This window comes from Erythrolamprus reginae, chromosome 2, assembly GCF_031021105.1.
Source record: "Erythrolamprus reginae isolate rEryReg1 chromosome 2, rEryReg1.hap1, whole genome shotgun sequence".
NCBI classification, from domain to species: Eukaryota; Metazoa; Chordata; class Lepidosauria; order Squamata; family Dipsadidae; genus Erythrolamprus; species Erythrolamprus reginae.
Window position 1 is genome coordinate 315,275,838 of NC_091951.1, and position 22,517 is coordinate 315,298,354.

At 42.2% G+C, this 22,517-nt stretch overlaps 1 protein-coding gene across 2 annotated transcripts in view; it reads left to right on the plus strand.

Annotated features, from left to right (window-relative positions):
- The window catches only part of SV2C (synaptic vesicle glycoprotein 2C), a 73,501-nt gene that overhangs the window by 42,793 nt on the left and 8,191 nt on the right, over positions 1–22,517 (plus strand). Inside the window, exons 7-11 of one of the 2 annotated variants that reach the window (XM_070743207.1) lie at positions 2,347–2,415; positions 5,330–5,494; positions 9,902–10,035; positions 14,867–15,070; positions 16,843–17,002. In XM_070743207.1, the coding sequence (XP_070599308.1) occupies positions 2,347–2,415; positions 5,330–5,494; positions 9,902–10,035; positions 14,867–15,070; positions 16,843–17,002 (732 nt within the window). Of the gene's footprint in view, positions 1–2,326; positions 2,416–5,329; positions 5,495–9,901; positions 10,036–14,866; positions 15,071–16,842; positions 17,003–22,517 lie in introns of both variants that reach the window. The other variant, XM_070743208.1, reaches the window with a different exon arrangement.

Below are 22,517 nucleotides of genomic sequence, written 5' to 3' on the forward strand. Positions count from 1 at the left end.
CATGTTGACAATTATCCCATATCATTTTACATCCATTTCACATCCATTTGTCCCTCTTTTCAGTTTACAATTAACTATACTTATTAGTTCATTCTTACCTAGTTTTCTCTTATTATTATCTTAAATAATAATATTTTCCTTTGTTATATATTATTTCCCAATAATACTATTAAATACAAAGATATTTCATTTTTATAATTCCTTAGCACCTTTCTTACTTCTATACCTTCTTAAAATTAATCATTCATAACCTATACATCTATTATTTAACAATTTATACCAGGGGTCCCCAAACAGGGGACCAGTTCACTGTCCCTCGGGCTGTTGGAGGGCCGGACTATTAAAAAAAACTATGAACAAATCCCTATGCACACTGCACATACCTTGTTTTAAAGTAAAAAATAAAATGGGAACGTACTATTTAGAGGGGGGAGAAGATCTGAAATTCATATATGTTTATGTTTTGTTTTTAATTTTCTTTTGTTAACATCTGATTGGCTATACAAGGTTTTCTTGGCTTATAGAAAAATGTATAAAGAAAGAAGGAAGCACTTTGGCATAATGGTTAATAAGTTAGAAATATAATTGGTGTTGCACTTGTTAAAGGAACATTAAGGAGGGAATTTAATTAAAAGAAAATGAATGTAACTGGATGACAAAATTAGAAAAAAAAACCTTTTGCAACTTTTTTGATGATTGATATTAGTTACTAACAAAATACCACATTTTATTCATGGAAAATTATGTGTTGTTTGAATGTATGTTGAGAGAAAAATTTAAAAAAATTACCCCCCAAAAAAACAGTCCTTCTTTCCTCTGTCCCTCCATTTCATTCTTCCTTCCTTCCTTCCTTCCTTGTTCCCTCCATTTCTCCTTCTTTCCTTCCTTCCTTCCCTCCTTCATTCCTCTCCACTTCTCTTTCCTTCCCTCTCTTTCCCTTTTCTTTCTTTCTCTCTCTCTTTTCCTTGTGCTCTTGTCATTCACTGGCGGGCCAGATAAATGGCCTCAGTGGGCCGCATGTGGCCCACGGGCCATAGTTTGGGGACCACTGGTTTATACCAACCGATTCATATCTTACGATATTCTGATTCTTCTTTATCATTCATTTATTTTGTAAGCCTGTCCATCATTGCAAACTCTAAAAAAATATTAATCAAACAATCCTCTAGCAGTATTTTATTGTTCTTCCAATTCTGTGCAAATGTTATTCTTGCTGCTATGATTTAAATTTAAATTATCGAAGGCCTTCTGTGCATCGAGAAAGATTAGGGCTGTTTGTTTTCCAGGGTGGGTTTTGTAGTAATCTAATATATCAATTATAATTCTTTTATTTATTTATTTATTTATTTTATTTTTTATTTTATTTTATTTTGTCAAACAAGTATAGTATTGTAGTACCGGTACGTATTAACATAACATAACATAAGTAGAACGTAGTAATAGAAAGGATAATAAGACAGTAGGACAAGGACAGTAGGCACAAAAGTGCACTTATGCACACCCCTTACAGACCTCTTAGAAAAGGGGAGACGTCGATTGTAGATAATGTTAACGTAAATGATAATTTATATTAATATAAATGATAATTTATATTCCTTCTTGGGAGGAAACCATTTTGGTCCATATGCATTATTTCATTTAGAACTTTTGGAAGTCTTTCCGAGATGATAGCTGCAATAATAATTAAAAGTGTCATCTATAATCCTCTACCAAAATAATAACAATATGGATATTTCAAGTGGGTAAAGATGCTATGCACAAATGACCAATATGTGATGGGCTGCTTCTACTTTTATGCAGTCTTGGAAATCTGGGGTCTGTAATCTCCAGTACTTAGGTTTCAAGTGAAAAATATTAGACCTCTGTGCCTATTGATGCCATATTTGGCAAAAGAGCCTTTGTTATCACTATCTGATATCTGGCTTTTTACTCCTACTGGTGGAGGTTCATAAAGGCTGCCCTTTCACTTTGTCCTGCTCAGTTAGGGATTGTGTTATATCTTGACTTAAGCAGCTGTTGTTAAAAACAGATCAAGCAGAGTATTTAGAAATCTAGTTAAATCTGTAAAACTAAAGATTACACGGCTTTAGATGCAAGCCTGATATTTCAGAAACTGGATTAGTTATTGCTGCTTTAGGAAAAAAATGGGCCTCCTCAAACATTTTTCCTGCCACTGTAAACCATCCTTTCCTCAAAGTTGAATTTTCTTGAAGCAAAGTGACGTATCTAACTTTCTGTGATGCTTATTCTCAAGTTCACTTGTATTTTTCATTTAGGTTTACATGAAACTGTAGAAACAAATGCAGTTTTTCTTATTTTCTCACAGATTTGGTTAACATTTAAGAGGTGTTTCACCTATCCAGTCAAGGACAATACAACTAAGCTTGCAATAGTTTGGTTTACTCTTTCTTTTGGGTAAGGTTGATAAAAAATATATACATTTTGTAATTGTATTAGATTAACTTGGTTGATAATTCATACTCATTCATGTGTGGGCCAGTGAGTTCCCTCGATTTTCGTGGGTTCAAACTTCACGAAAAGTCTATACCACGGTTTTTCAAAAATATTAATTAAAAAATACTTCGTGGTTTTTTCCCCTATACCACGGTTTTTCTCGCCCGATGACGTCATATGTCATCGCCAAACTTTCGTCCACCTTTAATTAAAAAAAAATTAAAATAAACTTTAATAAATAAACATGGTGAGTAATAATCTAAATGGTTGCTAAGGGAATGGGAAATTGTAATTTAGGGGTTTAAAGTGTTAAGGGAAGGCTTGTGATGCTGTTCATACCCAAAAATAGTGTATTTACTTCCGCATCTCTACTTCGCGGAAATTCGACTTTCGCGGGTGATCTCGGAACGCATCCCCTGTGAAAATTGAGGGAACACTGTACTGCATTTACTTTGTGAAGAAAGATTCAAACAAGTTAAACATGCCAAATGTCATAGGATTTTTCTTTATTATTCTCTAACCTACATCCTAACCTTAACATATTATATATTTACTGTGAAGCAGCTGTGCTAGTTTTATTCATTTTTACAATCTCAGTGTATGGTATCATCAAAGTGCTGTCATCTCAAATTACTCCAAATCGTTTTTGAAACTGAAGAAAAAAAGTCTTTGGAAATCATAAAATCACATTTAAACACAGTACACAATAGAAATACTGTTTTTAAAAAAGAGGTACAATTTGATATGTGCAGTAATATTGCTAGAGATTGGACTATTTTCAAAAGATCTGTATCTTGGCTTTCCAATTAATGACATGGATACATACAACAAACTTTTTGTTGTTTTATAAACATTTTAAACTGCTCTCTTTTCATCCTTTGAAATTTTTTAATAGTTACACATTTTTATTAGAAAAACATTCTGCACTGACTTAATATTTAAATTAAACATAAACCAACACACACCCTTTTTCCAGTCTCCAGTCCAGTCCACACTATTAATGTTTTCTATTTTTTTACTTCTACTTTTTAACTACGGTATTTGTATTTTAACCAAATACAATAGCTTCTACACAAGGTTATTCTGTAAAGCATATTTTAAAAATGGTTATTAAAAATTATTTTAAAACTCATTAGACAGTGATTGCTCAAATGAATGGCTTTTTCTCTATCCTCGTGTATAAAAGCTGAAAATAATTTTAAAGGAGATTACTTTTATAGAAAATGTATTGTGTGATCACAATATCAATACAAAATACAAGTTTTCTATTTCTTGAAAAACAACTAAGTAGGTAGGACTGGGAAAAGTACATAAAATGGCAACCAAAATGATTAGGGCAGCTAAAATAATCTCTTGTCAGAAAGAAATAATACAAGGATTGTTTCCTTTTTTTTTAAGCTGAGAAAGGGGAAGCATATAGAGATGTGTAAAAATATGCCTCCTGTGAGCAAATGGAATACAAAGAAGTTTGCTTCCTCTATCAGAATCTGCCTTTATTTTTTCTTAGAACATAGTGAAGTCATTTTGAAAGGAGATGAGACACCCACGGATAAGGCAGTGTCTATTAATTTTGAAGTTCTAGGACATTTAAAGATCAGAAATAGTACTACAGTGATACCTCGTCTTACAAACGCCTCGTCATACAAACTTTTCGAGATACAAACCCGGGGTTTAAGATTTTTTTTGCCTCTACTTACAAACTATTTTCACCTTACAAACCCACCGCCACCGCTGGGATGCCCCGCGACTTCCATTGCCAGCAAACCACCCATTTTTTGCGCTGGGATTCTCCTGAGGCTCCCCTCCATGGGAAACCCCACCTAAGGACTTCCGTGTTTTTGTGATGCTGCAGGGGAATCCCAGCAGTGCAAAAACGGGCACTTCGCTGACAACGGAAGTCCAGAGGTGGGGTTTCCCATGGAGGGGAGCCTCAGGGGAATCCCAGCAGTGCTTCGGCTGGCAAAAGGGGTGAATTTTGGGCTTGCACGCATTAATTGCTTTTCCATTGATTCCTATGGGAAACATTGTTTCGTCTTACAAACTTTTCATCTTAAAAACCTCGTCCCGGAACCAATTAAGTTTGTAAGACAAGGTATCACTGTACTTGCAAAATTCTCAAGGGTATTTGTGGAAAATTGACCAAATTAAAATAAGCTTTTGATTAAACAAGTCTGGTATAGTTTTACAGTATATGTGGCTTTCAGTGGGAAGACAATGATTAAATACTGTAGACATCTACAAATATGCTACTATTACTCCTAACAGAAAGAGCAAAGCAATGGATGTCCTTTCAGTCAATGCATTTCAAAGTCTCTTTCAAAATATTTTGCACATGCCAATTACTAAAATTACAAAATAAAATTACAAGCTATTTCTGTAAAAACAAGAATGGGAGCAAAACCAAAAAAAGAAAAGAAATGGGACATATTTGTTCCCTTTTCCTCTATATATATAGTCTCCAATTTCTACTTATTTCAAGGATTAAGCATTCTTAATTTTTGTTTCTTCTTTCTTAAACCATATTAAAAATTTCAAATATGAGTCCCTTAGCATAACCTGCATGTGTAAATTCTAGTTTTAGAGCTTGTGGGCATAGCCTTTCTCTTTTTATTCTCACCCTCATAGTTAATTTAGCATATGACATAATATATAATATTAATTTTAGATGAACGTAGCAACATCAGTTCTCATGATAACTTTTGCAAAGTGGGGGAATTCAGAAATCTATGGGAATGCTGTGCATGTTCTTGTTATATCTGAACATTGTAAAATACTACTTTTTATCAGTATATATTCCACATAATGCTGCATTACAGTTCATTTTTGTGTCATGTATTTCTGTTGAATGCTGAAATTACACCAATTGTTTTTATAGGTACTATGGATTGTCTGTCTGGTTTCCAGATGTCATTAAGCATCTACAAGCCGATGAATATGCCAGTAGAGGGAGGAATTTTAGCAATGAGAGGACCGTGGACTTTGATTTTAACTTTACTCTGGAAAATCAGATGCATTTTAATGGAGTATTCATCAATGACAGGTTGAGAAAAATAAATCCATTTCTAAAATGATTTGCTGATTGTCCATTCTGTCTTTCTCCAAATGTGTTCGAGATAGCACATTTAGCACTTCCTCTCTTTCTCTACAAGGGTTGTATGGGATGGGGTAGGTTGAGAAGTAGTGATTGATCAAAAGTTACTCACCAACTTTGTGCGCCTGTACCCACAGAATGTACTTGAATGTGGTCCCTAAGGTGCTTTTTCAGGAGGCAATTGAACTTCCCTTGTTTTTTCTTTAGAAGACATTTCACTTCTCATCTTTAACCCCCAACATTTTACTCTTAGACTATCCACAGTTGACCTCTCCAGATTCCCAAGAAGTCAGTAAGGGGCGTGCAGAAGTGCACTAGCGTGTCTCCCGTCCCCTGTCCTATTGTCTCCTATATCACATATACTGTATGTTTGCTTCTATTCCTATATCTCTTCTTCTATTCTTTCACTGATATATTTTATTCCTATATCTTCTTTTCTTTCATTGATATATTCTACTATGAGTATATCCTTTGTAACCTTCATTGTGTTTTGGAATGAATGAATGAATACATAAATGAATGAATGAATGAATACATAAATGAATGAATGAATGAATACATAAATGAATGAATGCATAAATGAATGAATGAATGAATAAATAAGCAAGCAAGCAAGCTTCTTCAGTTCTGACTGGATAGTGGGGAATGGATGAATTTATATACCTTGCGGACAGCTAGTAATTTGCAACACCCTTTGAATGGTGTGGAAGTAGCAATGGATTTCCAGAGGGGAAAAAATGCAGACTACAGGAATCAGGAGCACTAGTCAGATGACACTAAGTACAGTGGTACCTCGAGATACGAGTTTAATTCGTTCCGGACCTGGGCTCTTAAGTCGAGCAGCTCTTATCTCGAACGACTTTTCCCCATAGGAATTAATGTAAATAATTTTAATTGGTTCCAGCCCTCAAAAAACTCACAAAGTTAGTCTAAATTATGCAGAAAGACATGTTTTTAATGAAGAAATGTACATGTACATATAAATGAATAATGAAGTTTCTTTCACTTAACTTGTAAACTTTCTTAAACTTTTAAATTTACATATGTTCAACTTCTCTGCCACCCAATCCTGTAGGACAGAGGTCCCCAACCCTTTTTGCACCAGGGACCGGCTTTAAGCGATCAAGAGAGGAATGGGTGAATGAATGGACGGAGGGTGGGAAGGAAGGAAGGAAAGAGGGAAGGGACAGGAACAGAGGAAGGAAGCAAGGAAACTTATGAAAGGGGAGAGTAAGAGAGGAATGAGTGAAGGGAGGGAGGGAAGAAGGTGGGAAGGAGAAAGAAAAGAAGAAATAGAGGAATGGAAGGTAAAAGAGAGAAAGAAAAAGAGCAAGAAAGAAAGAAAGAAAGAAAGAAAGAAAGAAAGAAAGAAAGAAAGAAAGGGGGAAGGGACAGGAACAGAGGAAGGAAGCAAGGAAACTTATGAAAGGGGAGAGTAAGAGAGGAATGAGTGAAGGGAGGGAGGGAAGAAGGTGGGAAGGAGAAAGAAAAGAAGAAATAGAGGAAGGGAAGGTAAAAGAGAGAAAGAAAAAGAGCAAGAAAGAAAGAAAGAAAGAAAGAAAGAAAGAAAGAAAGGGGGAAGGGACAGGAACAGAGGAAGGAAGCAAGGAAACTTATGAAAGGGGAGAGTAAGAGAGGAATGAGTGAAGGGAGGGAGGGAGGGAAGAAGGTGGGAAGGAGAAAGAAAAGAAGAAATAGAGGAAGGGAAGGTAAAAGAGAGAAAGAAAAAGAGCAAGAAAGAAAGCTGCAAGCACCCCCCCGAGCCCCCCAGGCCGGCTGCAACCTTTTAAAACACGCGCGCCGCTTCGCAGCTGTCTCCTGAAGCCGAACACGGAAGTTAGCGTTTGGCTTCAGGAGACAGCTCCTTGGCGCTTGTATCTCGAATTTGGGCTTGTAAGTAGAACAAAAATATCTCTCCCCTCCCAGCTCTTATCTCGAGTTGCTCTTAAGTAGAGCAGCTCTTATGTCGGGGTTCCACTGTACAGATAAACCTCAAAGTTCTTCACTGACCCTCTAAAAGGATGCAAATTACCAGCTGTCTGCAAGGAATATAAATTCTTCCATTGCCCACTGTCCTGCCAGAACTGAAGAAGCTTCTTGTATGAGAAGCGAAATGTCTTCAAAAGAAAAAAGAAAAAGAAAGTCCAGTTACCTCTTGAAAAACCACCTTTGTCACAACCATGACCTGGATGATGGCTGAGAATCTCTACAGACTTTTACTTGATTGTGTATTTCCCAGGTTCTAGTTTAACACTGTAACTTCTCAATTATTACTAAATTACAACCTTTTCTTGATTTTTAATTGTTGGTATAATTGGTTTTGAAAGTTTTGTGTCATAATTGTACGACTTACAAAGACCTATTTTCTTGGTACTAAAAGATCTTTAGCCAAGAGTGAAATTAAACCCCCCCCCCCTTTACTGGTTCTATGGGCGTGGTTTGGTAGGCTGGGTTTGACAGGGGAAGGATACTGCAAAATCTCCATTCTCATCCCTCTTTGGGACCAGCCAGAGGTGATACAGTGATACCTTGTCTTACAAACTTAATTGGTTCCGGGATGAGGTTCTTAAGGGGAAAAGTTTGTAAGACAAAACAATGTTTCCCATAGGAATCAATGGAAAAGCGATTAATGCGTGCAAGCCCAAAATTCACCCCTTTTGCCAGCCGAAGCACCCGTTTTTGCTCTGCTGGGATTTCCCTGAGGCTCCCCTCCATAGGAAAACCCACCTCCGGACTTCTGTGTTTTTGCGATACTGCAGAGGAATCCCAGCATCGCAAAAATAAGCGCTTCGCTGGGAACGGAAGTCCAGAGGTGGGGTTTCCCAGCGAGGGGAGCCTCAGCGAAATTGCAGCATCGCAAAAACATGGAAGTCCTCGAAACCCCACCTCCGGACCTCTGTGTTTCTGCAGAGGAATCCCAGCAGTGCAAAAACGGGTGCTTCGCTGGCAGCGGAAGTCCGGAGGTGGGGCATCCCAGCAGCAGCAGTGGGTTTGTAAGGTGAAAATAGTTTGTCAGAAGAGGCAAAAAAATCTTAAACCCCAGGGTTGTATCTCGAAAAGTTTGTATGATGAGGCGTTTGTAAGACGAGGTATCACTGTATTTGCCAAATATCCAAACTGCTCAAAATTTTCGCTACCGGTTCTCCAGAACCTGTCATAACTTGCTGAATTTCACCCCTGCCTTTGGCTGAATTAGCATGTTTTATATTTGACCACAACTGATTGAGAGAAGTTCAAATGAAAAAAAACATGATTTGAGTATATACAGTACAGTGTTACACAGCTCAGGGCCACCTGGTCGCTCATACCAGTTTTATCAGTTTTTTTCTTTTTTCTTTTCCTTTTTAATTTTTTTTTCCACATTCAACATACAACTTATTATACCTTCAGTACATTTTAATATACACTAATTAGTCACTGGGATTCGTGTGGCAGAAGGTGGTCCCGGAGATTTATTTATTTTATTTTATTTTTATTTATTTATTTATTTATTTATTTATTTATTTATTTATTTATTAGATTTGTATGCCGCCCCTCTCCGTAGACTCAGGGCGGCTCACAACAATAACAAGAACAGTGTAAAAAACAAATCTAATAATTTAAAAAACACTAAAAAACCCATCATTAAAAGCAAACACACACACAAACATTCCATGTATAAACTATATAGGCCCGGGGGAGATGTGTCAGTTCCCCCATGCCTGACGACAGAGATGGGTCTTAAGAACTTTACGAAAGGCAAGGAGGGTGGGGGCAACTCTGATATCTGGGGGGAGTTGATTCCAAAGGATCGGGGCCGCCACAGAGAAGGCTCTTCCCCTGGGTCCCGCCATGAAGGGCTTTATAGGTCCGATGCCATGAAGGGCTTTATAGGTCATAACCAACACTTTGAATTGTGACCGGAAATTGATTGGCAACCAATGCAGACTGCGGAGTGTTGGAGTGACATGGACACACCTGGGGAAGCCTATGATTGCTCTCGCAGCTGCATTCTGCACGATCTGAAGTTTCCGAACACTCTTCAAAGGTAGCCCCATGTAGAGAGCATTACAGTAGTCGAATCTTGAGGTGATGAGGGCGTGAGTGACTGTGAGCAGTGAGTCCCGGTCCAGATAGGGCCGCAACTGGTACACCAGGCGAAACTGGGCAAATGTCCCCCTCACCACAGCTGAAAGATGTTTCTCTAATGTGAGTTGTGGATCAAGGAGGACGCCCAAGTTGCGGACCCTCTCTGTTCAGAAGATGTTTGTATTTAGCCATACTATTATTCAATCATCTGAAAAATGCTTCCAGTCAGACCTCTTAACTATCTGTCATGCTTTAAATCAATACAAAATATTCTTTGTTTTTTCTCAGGTTCACAATGATGACATTCAAAACAGTTACTTTTCAAGACTCCCTTTTTAAGAACTGTTACTTTGAGGATGTTACTACACTGAATACATATTTTAAAAACTGCACTTTTATAGAGACTGTTTTCTTCAATTCAGGTAAGTCGAGGGTTTTTTTTGCCATATTCTTTTGTCCCTCAAAATCCTTCAACTGTCTGGTAGAAACATAGAAGACTGACGGCAGAAAAAGACCCCATGGTCCATCTAGTCTGCCCTTTTACTATTTCCTGTATTTTATCTTACAATGGATACAGTGGTCCCTCGACTTGCGCGTTCTCGATTAGCGCGAAACGCTGCAACGCGGTTTTTCAAAAAATATTATTTAAAAAAATAAAATATTAAAAAATAAATTTTTTTTTATTCTGTTCCCTGAATGGAGACCGCCGGCCGCTCAATCGGGCCGGCAGGGAACAGAATGGAGCCTTCCGCGGCGGGGCTGGTAAGGGGGGGAGCCGAGGGGGGAGCCGAGCCCAGCCCCGTGGCATTCGCTTTCCTCCCGCCGGCAGCCGACTGATCGTGGGCTCCTTCGCAACCTCGGAGAGCTTCCTGGTTTTCGTGAGCTTTCATGCCCCGGAAGCTCTCCGAGGTTGCGAAGGAGCCCACAATCAGTCTCGGCTGCGGGTGGGAGGAAGGCGAATCCCCCGTGGGCTCCGTTACATCTTCCGCTGCCAGCCAGGCCATGCTGGCGGCAGCGGAACAATCGCTGGCTGTCAACTTTTCTTTTTAAAACTGGGCAGGAGCTGACTTGCCTCCCCAGTGCTAAAAAGAAAAGTTGACAGCCAGCGCCACGCCTGGCTCGACTTCCCTGGCTGCTTGGCCGGGGAGGCTCGGCTGGAGCGGCAGAGCCGAGCACGCCTTCCGCCCGGGAAGTCCTGCCCCTTCATCCCCACCCCTCGCCCCTGTGGTCGGCGGGGATGAAAGGGCAGGACTCCCTGGGTGGAAGGCGTGCTCGGCTCTGCCGCTCCAGCCGCTTTCGGCCGAGCCTCCCCGGCCAAGCAGCCAGGGAAGTCGAGCCAGGCGTGGCGGCGGCAGCGCTGCTTCTCCGGTCGCCCGGTCCTCTCCTGCCTCCTGTGCCGATGTTCCCCGCTGCGACGGAAGGCAGTCGCTTGGCTAGGGAGGCTCGGCCAAAAGCGGCTGGAGCGGCAGAGCCGAGCACGCCTTCCACCCAGGGAGTCCTGCCCTTTCATCCCCGCCGACCACAGGGGCGAGGGGTGGGGATGAAGGGGCAGGACTTCCCGGGCGGAAGGCGTGCTCGGCTCTGCTGCTCCAGCCCCTTTCGGCCGAGCCTCCCTAGCCAAGCGACTGCCTTCCGTCGCAGCGGGGAACATCGGCGCAGGAGGCAGGAGAGGACCGGGCGACCGGAGAAGCAGCGCTGCCGCCGCCACGCCTGGCTCGACTTCCCTGGTTGCTTGGCCGGGGAGGCTCGGCCGAAAGAGGCTGGAGCGGCAGAGCCGAGCATGCCTTCCGCCCGGGAAGTCCTGCCCCTTCATCCCCACCCCTCGCCCCTGTGGCCGGCTCATCCAGGGGGGCGTGTGTGGACTGGCAAGCGGGAAGACCAAGGGAAGGTTCCTTCAGCCGCCCAACACCTGATCCGCTCCGCAGCGCGGCAGCAGCGAGGAGCCGAAGATGGGGTTTCCCCTTTGCCTTTACCCCATCTTCGGCTCCTCGCTGCTTCCGCGCTGCGGAGCAGATCAGCTGTTGGGCGGCTGAAGGAATCTTCCCTTGGTCTTCCCCGCCGCCCACACGCAAACTCCACCATCTGCGCATGTGCGGCCATGAAAAAAATGGCGCACATGCGCAGATGGTGGTTTTACTTCCGCATCCAATATAACGCGGAAATCGGTTAGCGCGGGAGGTCTTGGAACGTAACCCCCGCGCTAACCGAGAGATCACTGTATATGTTTATCCCAGGCATGTTTAAATTCGGTTACTGTGGATTTACCAACCACGTCTGCTGGAAGTTTGTTCCAAGGATCTATAGAGAAAACAAATTAAGCAGAAAACTTTTAAAACCTTTTCTTTTAACCACCTGTAGGGATGTCAAGTGCTGAATTTCTGGCTGAGCTTATTATTTGGCAATGTCAGAAGTAACTAACTTTTTTTTTTTAAAAGATCACTTTGAAGAAGAAAGAATGGGAATATTTGGCTCCATGAATAATTTCTTCATCTCTTTGGCAAGGACGATTGGAAAGTAACCGAGCTTTTCTGCTAGAATATGAGAAAGTTGAGCTGGGCCAAATAACATTTAAACTTTTTAAGGCTGCCACTGAGAGGGGTCCTTCAACTTCGACATGATACCTTGGAGATGCAGGGGGTGGAGGATTAGAGAGAGCATACTGTGCTTAATATCACCTTGGGGAAGAACTAAGAGTGTTTTCTGATCCAGGTTGATTCATTTTTCTTAGATATTTCAATTAAGGCTAATCCCACTACATCTGTTTGTGTTTGGGGAGTTTTTCTCCCATTTTAAATTAAAATTCCTTAATAGCTCAGATGTATACATATCCTGTCATTTTGTCCTTCACCAACATCTCTGATTAATATTTATTTATTTATTTCATTTATTTATTTCATTCATTCATTCATTCATTTATTTCATTTATTTATTTATTTATTTATTTATTTATTTATTTATTTATTTATTTATTTATTTATTTATTTATTTATTTATTTATTTATTTATTTATTTATTTATTTATTTATTTATTTATTTATTTATTGAATTTGTATGCCTCCCCTCTCCGTAGACTTGGGGCGGCTCACAACAGTAATAGAAAAACAATGTACAATACAAATCTAATAATTAAAACTAAAAACCCATAATTTAAAAAACATGCACACAACATACCATACATAAACAATATAGGCCTGGGGAAGTTATCTCAGTTCCCCCATGCCTGATGGCAGAGGTGGGCTTTAAGGAGTTTACGAAAGGCAAGGAGGGTGGGGGCAGTTCTAATCTCAGGAGGGAGCTGGTTCCAGAGGGTCGGGGCCGCCATAGAGAAGGGTCTTCCCCTGGGACCTGCCAAACGACATTGTTTAGTCGACGGGACTCAGAGAAGGCCAACTCTGTGGGCCCTAATCGGTTGCTGGGATTCGTGCGGCAGAAAGCGGTCCCGGAAATACAAGGAGAATACAAGGAGAGTTACAAGGAGTTACAATAATTATAATAGAGTTATGAGGAGAATACAGAAAGCCCTCAGCTTCTGTGCATTCAGCAATCATTCATGTCCATGAAAAAATGGACATACAATTGGTCCCTGAAGCAATACCCTACACTTAGTGTTTGCAAACTGGGACCCATAATCACATGATCGCCATTTGCAATCTTTTCTGCTGGCTTCCCAGAAGTGCATTCAATGGGGAAACCAACGAGGAAATTCGCAAGTCCCTCTGGAAAGTCACTCCTGCCAGCAGCATTCTCCGCCATGCATTAATTCCATTATCCCTCCCAGTCCCTTGTCGCTTTCCCTAACTTATGTACAGCCTGCACTGGGCCTCCTAAACCCTCCACTGGCCTCCCTCAATTTTTGTGCGGTCTGCACCAGGCCTCTCAAACCTTCCTCACCCTGCCTAGATTTGTGTACAGCTTGTACTAATCACATATTTCCCCACCACCACCACCTTTTTGTATTTTTAAACTATAAGTAGTGCAGATTTTGGCAAATTCTTACTTGCATTGTTAAAACAGTTTAATGAACTTAAATGTAATTTAATGATTTTTTCCCCTAATCAATGATACATTGAGCACTAACTCTACAATTTGTCACTCCTTTCTCCACTTCTGATATTATGTTTCTGCATTAATACTTTCTCTTCTTTCTTGTTTGTTTGGTCTTTGTTTTTCTTTTTAAAATAATTAAGAACTTTAAAAACTATATATACATTTGTTAACACGTGTTCTGTCGGGCTCTCTGGTAGAATCCTCCCAAAAATTCACAGGTACAAATTTTAGACACACACAGGTTTGAAAATTCAAAACAATGTTCTTTATAATGAAAATTCACTTAAACCAAGCCCTCTTTTGGTATAGCAAAGAGCACTCGTCTACAAACAAACTGGTAATTTGTACAAGTCCCTTATCAGTTCTGTGATACTTAGCTTGCAGCTGTGAGGCAATTCACAGTCCTTCTTCTTTCACAAAGTGAAACACACTTTGCCCTGGTTTAGTTTCAAAGCGGGGAAAAATCAGCACACAAAAGGTCAAAGCAGTCACGAAACACAACGATCAGATAATCCTCCACAATGGCCAAACCCACAGGATGCTATTTATAGCAGCCTCACTAATCACCACAGCCCCACCCAACCACAGGTTGCCTCATTTTCTTTGATAATAATCTTTCAGTTGTTGTTGCCTATGCATTGCTCTCCGCATGCGTGGATGTATCATTAACTCTTGTTCCGAATCCAAGGAGAAGCTAGATAATTGATCTCCTTCTGAGCTGTCTGCCACACTCTCCTCCTCCCTGTCACTCATGTATTCTTGGTCAGAGGAGCCTTCATCAGCAGATTCCACCAGGGGCAAAACAGGCTTGCAGCAGGTGGATGTCTCCCCCACATCCACAGTCCTTGGGGCAGGAGCTGGGCCAGAGCTAACCACAACAACACGTATGTTACCTTATTTAGAAAACATTTATTTGTCTATTTATTCATCTTTCCACCTGACAACAATAAAAACCTATTAAAAAATAAACACACATAAAAAATTTTTTAGCAGAAAATATTAATGTCCTGCTGAATAATAGGCATATCTGAGTTAGCAAACACAACAGTACAAAACTGAAAGAACATCATTAAAACATTAACCTACTGCAATATTCATATACCAGGCTATTATACTAAATATTAATGTTGGCTTTTTAGGCAATATGTAAAAGAACGTGTGTTTGAAATATATCACACCTTTCATAAATTCTTTCTGTTTCACCAGATCTTGAGCCATATAAATACCCTGGCAGTGAGTTTACAAATTGTTCGTTCTATCACAATAAGACAGGATGCCAAATTTCCTTCGATGACGATTACAGTGCCTACTGGATTTATTTTGTCAATTTCCTGGGGACTTTAGCAGTATTACCAGGAAATATTGTCTCAGCTCTTCTGATGGATCGAATTGGACGTTTAACAATGTTGGGTAGGAACTTCGCTTTGAAATTGATTGTATTTTTTGTAAAAAAATAAACATTTTTATTCTCCTTTTCACTCAAAGCTTTATCAATAACCAAGCGGGGGGTGAGGGCCATAGAGAGAGAGTTCTTTCACCCACCCACCAGCTAGTTTTCAATGTACCATCAAATACGTAGATGGTGCAATGATTGTGTAGTTTAAGGAAGAATGAATTTGTGAGAGCCTAATGCAGCCTTTCAGTCTTTAAACTGCCCTAATCCTATTTTTCTCCCAAAACAATAGTCTCTTAGCCACACTGCCTATAAAAAGAGAAAGAGAAAAGAAAATACTACAAAGCATTTCAGGCTTTTTGGTGATTAAAAAAAAAGCAAGGGGAAAAATTATTTTTCTTAGCAAATGCCTGCTATAAATTCCCCCTTTCCCCCTGAACTTGAGAGATCGTGACAGCTGACATTTTATTTATTTATTTATTTATTTATTAGATTTGTATGCCGCCCCTCTTCGCAGACTCGGGGCGGCTCACAACACAATAAAAACAGTTCCTGACAAATCTAATAATTTACAATTTAAAATTTAAAACAGTTAAAAAAACCCATTTTTAAGCAGACATACCTACAAACATACCATACATAAATTATATAGGCCCGGGGGAGATATCTCAGTTCCCCCATGCCTGATGACAAAGGTGGGTTTTAAGGAGTTTGCGAAAGGCAAGGAGGGTAGGGGCAGTTATAATCTCTGGGGGGAGCTGGTTCCAGAGAGTCGGGGCCGCCACAGAGAAGGCTCTTCCCCTGGGGTCCGCCAACCGACATTGTTTAGTTGACGGGACCCGGAGAAGGCCCACTCTGTGGGACCTAATCGGTCGCTGGGATTCGTGCAGCAGAAGGCGGTCTCGGAGATATTCTGGTCCGATGCCATGAAGGGCTTTATAGGTCATAACCAACACTTTGCATTGTGACCGGAAATTGATCGGCAACCAATGCAGACTGCGAAGTGTTGGTGTAATATGGACATACCTGGGGAAGCCCATGACTGCTCTCGCAGCTGCATTCTGCACGATCTGAAGTTTCCGAACACTTTTCAAAGGTAGCCCCATGTAGAGAACGTTACAGTAGTCGAACCTCGAGGTGATGAGGGCATAAGTGACTGTGAGCAGTGAGTCCCGGTCCAAATAGGACCTCAACTGGTGCACCAGGCATTTTAGGTTTAGGTTTAGGTTTATTGGATTTATATGCCGCCCCTCTCCGCAAACTCGGGGCGGCTTTTATTTTATGTTTTATCATGTGGTAATAAGTACAGCAGGAAGCTTATTTTAGGGGACAGTGCTGACCCTTGGAGGGGAACATTTCTGAATTGAGGTTTTCAAACAGATGTTAAGAAATCATAAAATCCTCATAGTTAAGAATAGAAATCTTAACACAGAGAGTTACTAACCAGTAGAAGGTTTTTTCAGTCTTTTAAATAAATGTTGACAGTAGGGAACTTGCCTCCATGAATTTCTAAATCCAACTGAGTTCTTGTATGGACTTTCAACCTCCTTAATTCCATTTGAAGGTGTCCTTTCTTCCTAATAGTGCAAAGCCTTGAGGACATGACCCTTAACATATTATATTCTGTCACCTCTGTCAGTGCCCACATTCAATGCTACTACAAAGTCTTGGATCCGTACAGGTTCTTAGCTTGTTACCATTTTGCTGAAATTACTACTCACATTGACAGCATTATAATATTTGTTTTGTCAGAACCAGTAGTAACTATTAACATTTGGCTTCCGTGCAGGTGGTTCTATGATTCTTTCTGGAATTAGCTGCTTTTTCCTATGGTTTGGTACAAGTGGATCTATGATGATCGGCATGCTGTGTCTATACAATGGCCTTACCATCTCAGCATGGAACTCTCTTGATGTCATCACTGTGGAGTTGTATCCTACAGATAGAAGGTATAGTTTTATATTCTTGCCATGCTTTACCTTCTTTTCCAAAAATAAGTCAACTTGGACATTCTTTTTTTCTTTTTAGGTGATAAACATTTTAATAGTAGCAAAATCACATTAGATGAGGAAGTTAATCATAATTTTGAATGTATTAGCAGAAATGTATTCACTCACTCACTCACTCACTCACTCACTCACTCACTCACTCACTCACTCACTCACTTACTTATTGGATTTATATGCCGTCCCTCTCCGAGGACTCGGGGCTGCTTACAACATATAAAAAGAAACAACAAAATGCAATAGCTAAATCCAATTAATTAAAACTAAGCAAACAATCTAAAATCCCCAGTTGCGTTAAAAATCAATCATACCCATTCAGACAGCAGCCATGCAAAGCTCTGGGCAACCTTCAAGATTATTGAATTGTAACCTAAACAATTTCCTTTTAAGGAATCATTTCCTTTTTTTGCTATTTATGAACTATTGCACCCCTTATTTGTCAGAAAATATGTCATTTGATACAATTTGCAGATGTTGGGATAGCAGGTTTTTACTGCCACCCTGTGGAATGAATATCACAATATTCAGTAAAGTTCACCTATCCCAGTGATAGCAAACCTTATCTTCCTCGGGTGCCAAAAGAGCATGGGCAAGTGCTATCGCGCATGCGTGAGTGCCCACACCTATAATTCAATGCCTGGGAAAGGCGAAAACAGATTCTCCCGCCCATTGAAGACTCTCTGGAGGCCATCTGGAGATGGAAACGGCCTGTTTCCCAACTTCTGGTGGGCCCAGTAGGCTAGTGTTTTGCTCTCCCCAGGCTCCAAAGCAGGGGTCCCCAAACTTTTTACACAGGGGGCCAGTTCACTGTCCCTCGGACTGTTGGAGGGCCGGACTATAAAAAAAAACTATGAACAAATCCCTATGCATACTGCTCATACCTTATTTTAAAGTAAAAAACAAAATGGGAGCGTACTATTTAGGGGGGGGGGGGAAGAAGTCTGAAATTCATATATGTTTATGTTTTGTTCTTAATTTTCTTTTGTTAACATCTGATTGGCTATACAAGGTTTTCTTGGCTTATAGAAAAATGTATAAAGAAAGAAGGAAGCACTTTGGCATAATGGTTAATAAGTTAGAAATATAATTGGTGTACTTTTTTGAGGAGGGAATTTAATTAAAAGAAAATGAATGTAACTGGATGACAAAATTAGAAAAAAAAACTTTTGCAACTTTTTTGATGATTGATATTAGTTACGAACAAAATCCCACATTTTATTCATGGAAAATTAGATGTGCTCCTGTCACTCACCCGCGGGCTGCATAAATGGCCTCAGCGGGCTGCATGCGGCCCGCGGGCCGTAGTTTGGGGACTGCTGCTCCAAAGGCTTCTCTGGAGCTGGAGGAGGGTAAAAATGCTGTCCCCCAGCCCCCTGGAGTCTCTCTGGAAGCCAAAAACGCCCTCCCAGAGCCACTGTGTGAGTCAAAAATCATTGGCCGGCACACACATGCATGATGGAGCTGAGCTAGGGCAACAGCTTGGGTGCCAGCAGATATTAGATTAGATTAGATTTATTGGATTTATATGCCGCCCCTCTCCGCAAACTCGGGGCGGCTCACAACAAGGTAAAAACAATACATAATAACAAATCCAATACCCACCAATCCAATTACAATGTTAAGCTAAAAAATTCATAAAAAACAACCCCAGAATATTTTAAAAAACAAGCACACAATCAATCTAACACCAGAACAACATGGGCAAGGGGGAGATGTTTCAGTTCCCCCATGCCTGACGGCAGAGGTGGGTTTTAAGGAGTTTGCGAAAGGCAAGGAGGATGGGGGGAATCCTAATCTCAGGGGGAAGCTGGTTCCAGAGGGTCAGAGCCGCCACAGAGAAGGCTCTTCCCCTGGGTCCCGCCAGACGACATTGTTTAGTCGACGGGACCCGGAGAAGGCCAACTCTGTGGGACCGAACCGGTCGCTGGGATTCGTGCGGCAGAAGGCGGTCCCGGAGATATGGCTTCGCGTGCCATCACTGACCTATCTTGTCTCTCCCCGCCCCTCCCCCCCAGCCAGGATATTGATCTTCTCACTGTTATCTTTATTTTCAGGTGTGTGGGTGGAGTAAGGTGTTCTTTAAAACGATTTTAAATTAAAACAAAATTGCATGAGACACACAATATATAAAGCATCCCACAGACATTCCTGACATGGTTATTTCTCATGAGGTGCATATGGAATCTTGTCAGACTAGCTAATTGTGTGTTGAAAACTTTCTCTCTTTCGTTATATCCCATGTCTTCTCCCATTTTATAAAAGTGGAGCTTTGAAACTTCCCGGTTTCCTTTTTTTCCCATCTTCATGGCTACAGACTAGAAATACTATTCAAACCATATCTCACTATAATTTTTGCTCTCCTTTTTGTACTGAATGATGGTAATTATAGTTCTTTCTGCCTGCCTAGGCAGGGTGTGTAATTTAATCCTGGTTAGCTGCCCACTGCTACCCCTAATCTTTCTTAGATGTCTTACTATGTAGGCTACCTCATTATATTTTGCTTCAGATGCGATCTCAGGAAAGACAATACAGTGGTCCCTCGACTTGCGCGTTCTCGATTAGCGCGAAATGCTGCAACGCGGTTTTTCAAAAAATATTATTTAAAAAATAAAATATTAAAATATTATTTTAAAAAAAAAATTTTTTTTTTAAATTTTTTTTTTATTCTGTTCCCTGAATGGAGACCGCCGGCCGCTCAATCGGGCCGGCAGGGAACAGAATGGAGCCTTCCGCGGCGGGGCTGGTAAGGGGGGGAGCCGAGGGGGGAGCCGAGCCCAGCCCCGTGGCATTCGCTTTCCTCCCGCCGGCAGCCGACTGATCGTGGGCTCCTTCGCAACCTCGGAGAGCTTCCTGGTTTTCGTGAGCTTTCATGCCCCGGAAGCTCTCCGAGGTTGCGAAGGAGCCCACAATCAGTCTCGGCTGCGGGTGAGAGGAAGGCGAATCCCCCGTGGGCTCCGTTACATTTTCCGCTGCCAGCCAGGCCATGCTGGCGGCAGCGGAACAATCGCTGGGTGGAAGGCGTGCTCGGCTCTGCTGCTCCAGCCGCTTTCGGCCGAGCCTCCCCGGCCAAGCAGCCAGGGAAGTCGAGCCAGGCGTGGCGGCGGCAGCGCTGCTTCTCCGGTCGCCCGGTCCTCTCCTGCCTCCTGCGCCGATGTTCCCCGCTGCGACGGAAGGCAGTCGCTTGGCTAGGGAGGCTCGGCCGAAAGCGGCTGGAGCGGCAGAGCCGAGCACGCCTTCCACCCAGGGAGTCCTGCCCTTTCATCCCCGCCGACCACAGGGGCGAGGGGTGGGGATGAAGGGGCAGGACTTCCCGGGCGGAAGGCGTGCTCGGCTCTGCCGCTCCAGCCGCTTTCGGCCGAGCCTCCCTAGCCAAGCGACTGCCTTCCGTCGCAGCGGGGAACATCGGCGCAGGAGGCAGGAGAGGACCGGGCGACCGGAGAAGCAGCGCTGCCGCCGCCACGCCTGGCTCGACTTCCCTGGCTGCTCGGCCGAAAGGGGCTGGAGCGGCAGAGCCGAGCATGCCTTCCGCCCGGGAAGTCCTGCCCCTTCATCCCCACCCCTCGCCCCTGTGGCCGGCTCATCCAGGGGGGCGTGTGTGGACTGGCAAGCGGCAAGCGGGAAGACCAAGGGAAGGTTCCTTCAGCCGCCCAACACCTGATCCGCTCCGCAGCGCGGCAGCAGCGAGGAGCCGAAGATGGGGTTTCCCCTTTGCCTTTACCCCATCTTCGGCTCCTCGCTGCTTCCGCGCTGCGGAGCAGATCAGCTGTTGGGCGGCTGAAGGAATCTTCCCTTGGTCTTCCCCACCGCCCACACGCAAACTCCACCATCTGCGCATGTGCGGCCATGAAAAAAATGGCGCACATGCGCAGATGGTGGTTTTACTTCCGCATCCAATATAACGCGGAAATCGGTTAGCGCGGGAGGTCTTGGAACGTAACCCCCGCGCTAACCGAGAGATCACTGTATATGGTTTATTTATTTATTTATTTATTTAGTTAGTTTGTTAGTCCATTACACAATGAGGGTTTTAGTGGGTATATATATATATGCACATAGTAAAATACATGATGAAGGTTATAGAGGAGATACTCATAGTAAAATATATCTAAGAAAGAATAGAAAAGAAGATATAGTAATAGAACATATCAATGAACAAATAGAAGAAGAGATATAGGAATAGAAGAAAGGTATAGGATATATAGGAGAGCAATAGCACAGGGGACGGAAGGCACTCTAGTGCACTTGTACTCGCCCCTTACTGACCTCTTAGGAATCTGGATAGGTCAACCGTAGATAATCTAAAGGTAAATTGTTGGGGGTTTGGGGATGACACTATGGAGTCCGGTAATGAGTTCCACGCTTCGACAACTCGGTTATTGAAGTCATATTTTTTACAGTCAAGTTTGGAGCGGTTAATATTAAGTTTAAAATCTGTTGTGTGCTCTTGTGTTGTTGTGGTTGAAGCTGAAGTAGTCGCCGACAGGCAGGACGTTGCAGCATATGATCTTGTGGGCAATACTTAGATCTTGTTTAAGGCGTCTTAGTTCTAGGCTTTCTAGGCCCAGGATTGAAAGTCTAGTCTCGAAGGGTATTCTGTTTTGAGTGGAGGAGTGAAGGGCTCTTCCATATAATCTTGATATAATATTGATTGTTTCAATCTCGGTTCATGCTGTAAGAGCCTATTTCATATAAACCAGTGATGGCAAACCTATACTATATCTGCTGGCACACGAGCTGTTGCCCTAGCTCAGCTCCAATGTGCATGTGTGCGCCGGCCAGCTGGTTTTTGGCTCGCACAGAGGCTCTGGGAGGGCATTTTTGGCTTCCAGAGCCTCCGGGGGGATGTGGAAGGCCTTTTACCCTCCCCCAGCTCCAGGGAAGCATTTGGAGCCTGGGGAAGGCAAAACATGAGCCTCCGAGTCTTCGGAGAGGGGCGGCATACAAATCTAATAAACTATAACTATAAACTACTCGGCCCACCAGAAGTTGGAAAACATGCCATTTCCGGCCTCTAGAGGGCGTCCCGGGGGGAGAGCTGTTTTCGCCCTCCCCAGGCATTGAATTATGAGCATGGGAACTTGCTCGTGCGCAATAGCGCACGCACATGCTTTTTCGGCACCCGAGGGAAAAAAGGTTCGCCATCAGTGATATAAACCCATCAGGTTCAGCCTTTCTTCACGCTATAAAATACAAGTAAGAATGTAGAATAGGTATCTTTTCTCTAATGACACTTTTCAAAGACGTTACAGATAGTTGTTGACTTACCACATTTCACTTAGGGACTGTTCAAAGTTACAACAGCACTGAACAATGTGACTTACGACCATTTCTCACCTTTATGATCATTGCAGCATTCTGATGGCCACATGATCAAAATTCAGGAGCAACTGGCTCCTATTTTTAATGGTTGCAGTGTCCTGGGTTCATGTGAACAGTTTTTGCAGCCTTCTGGCACGCA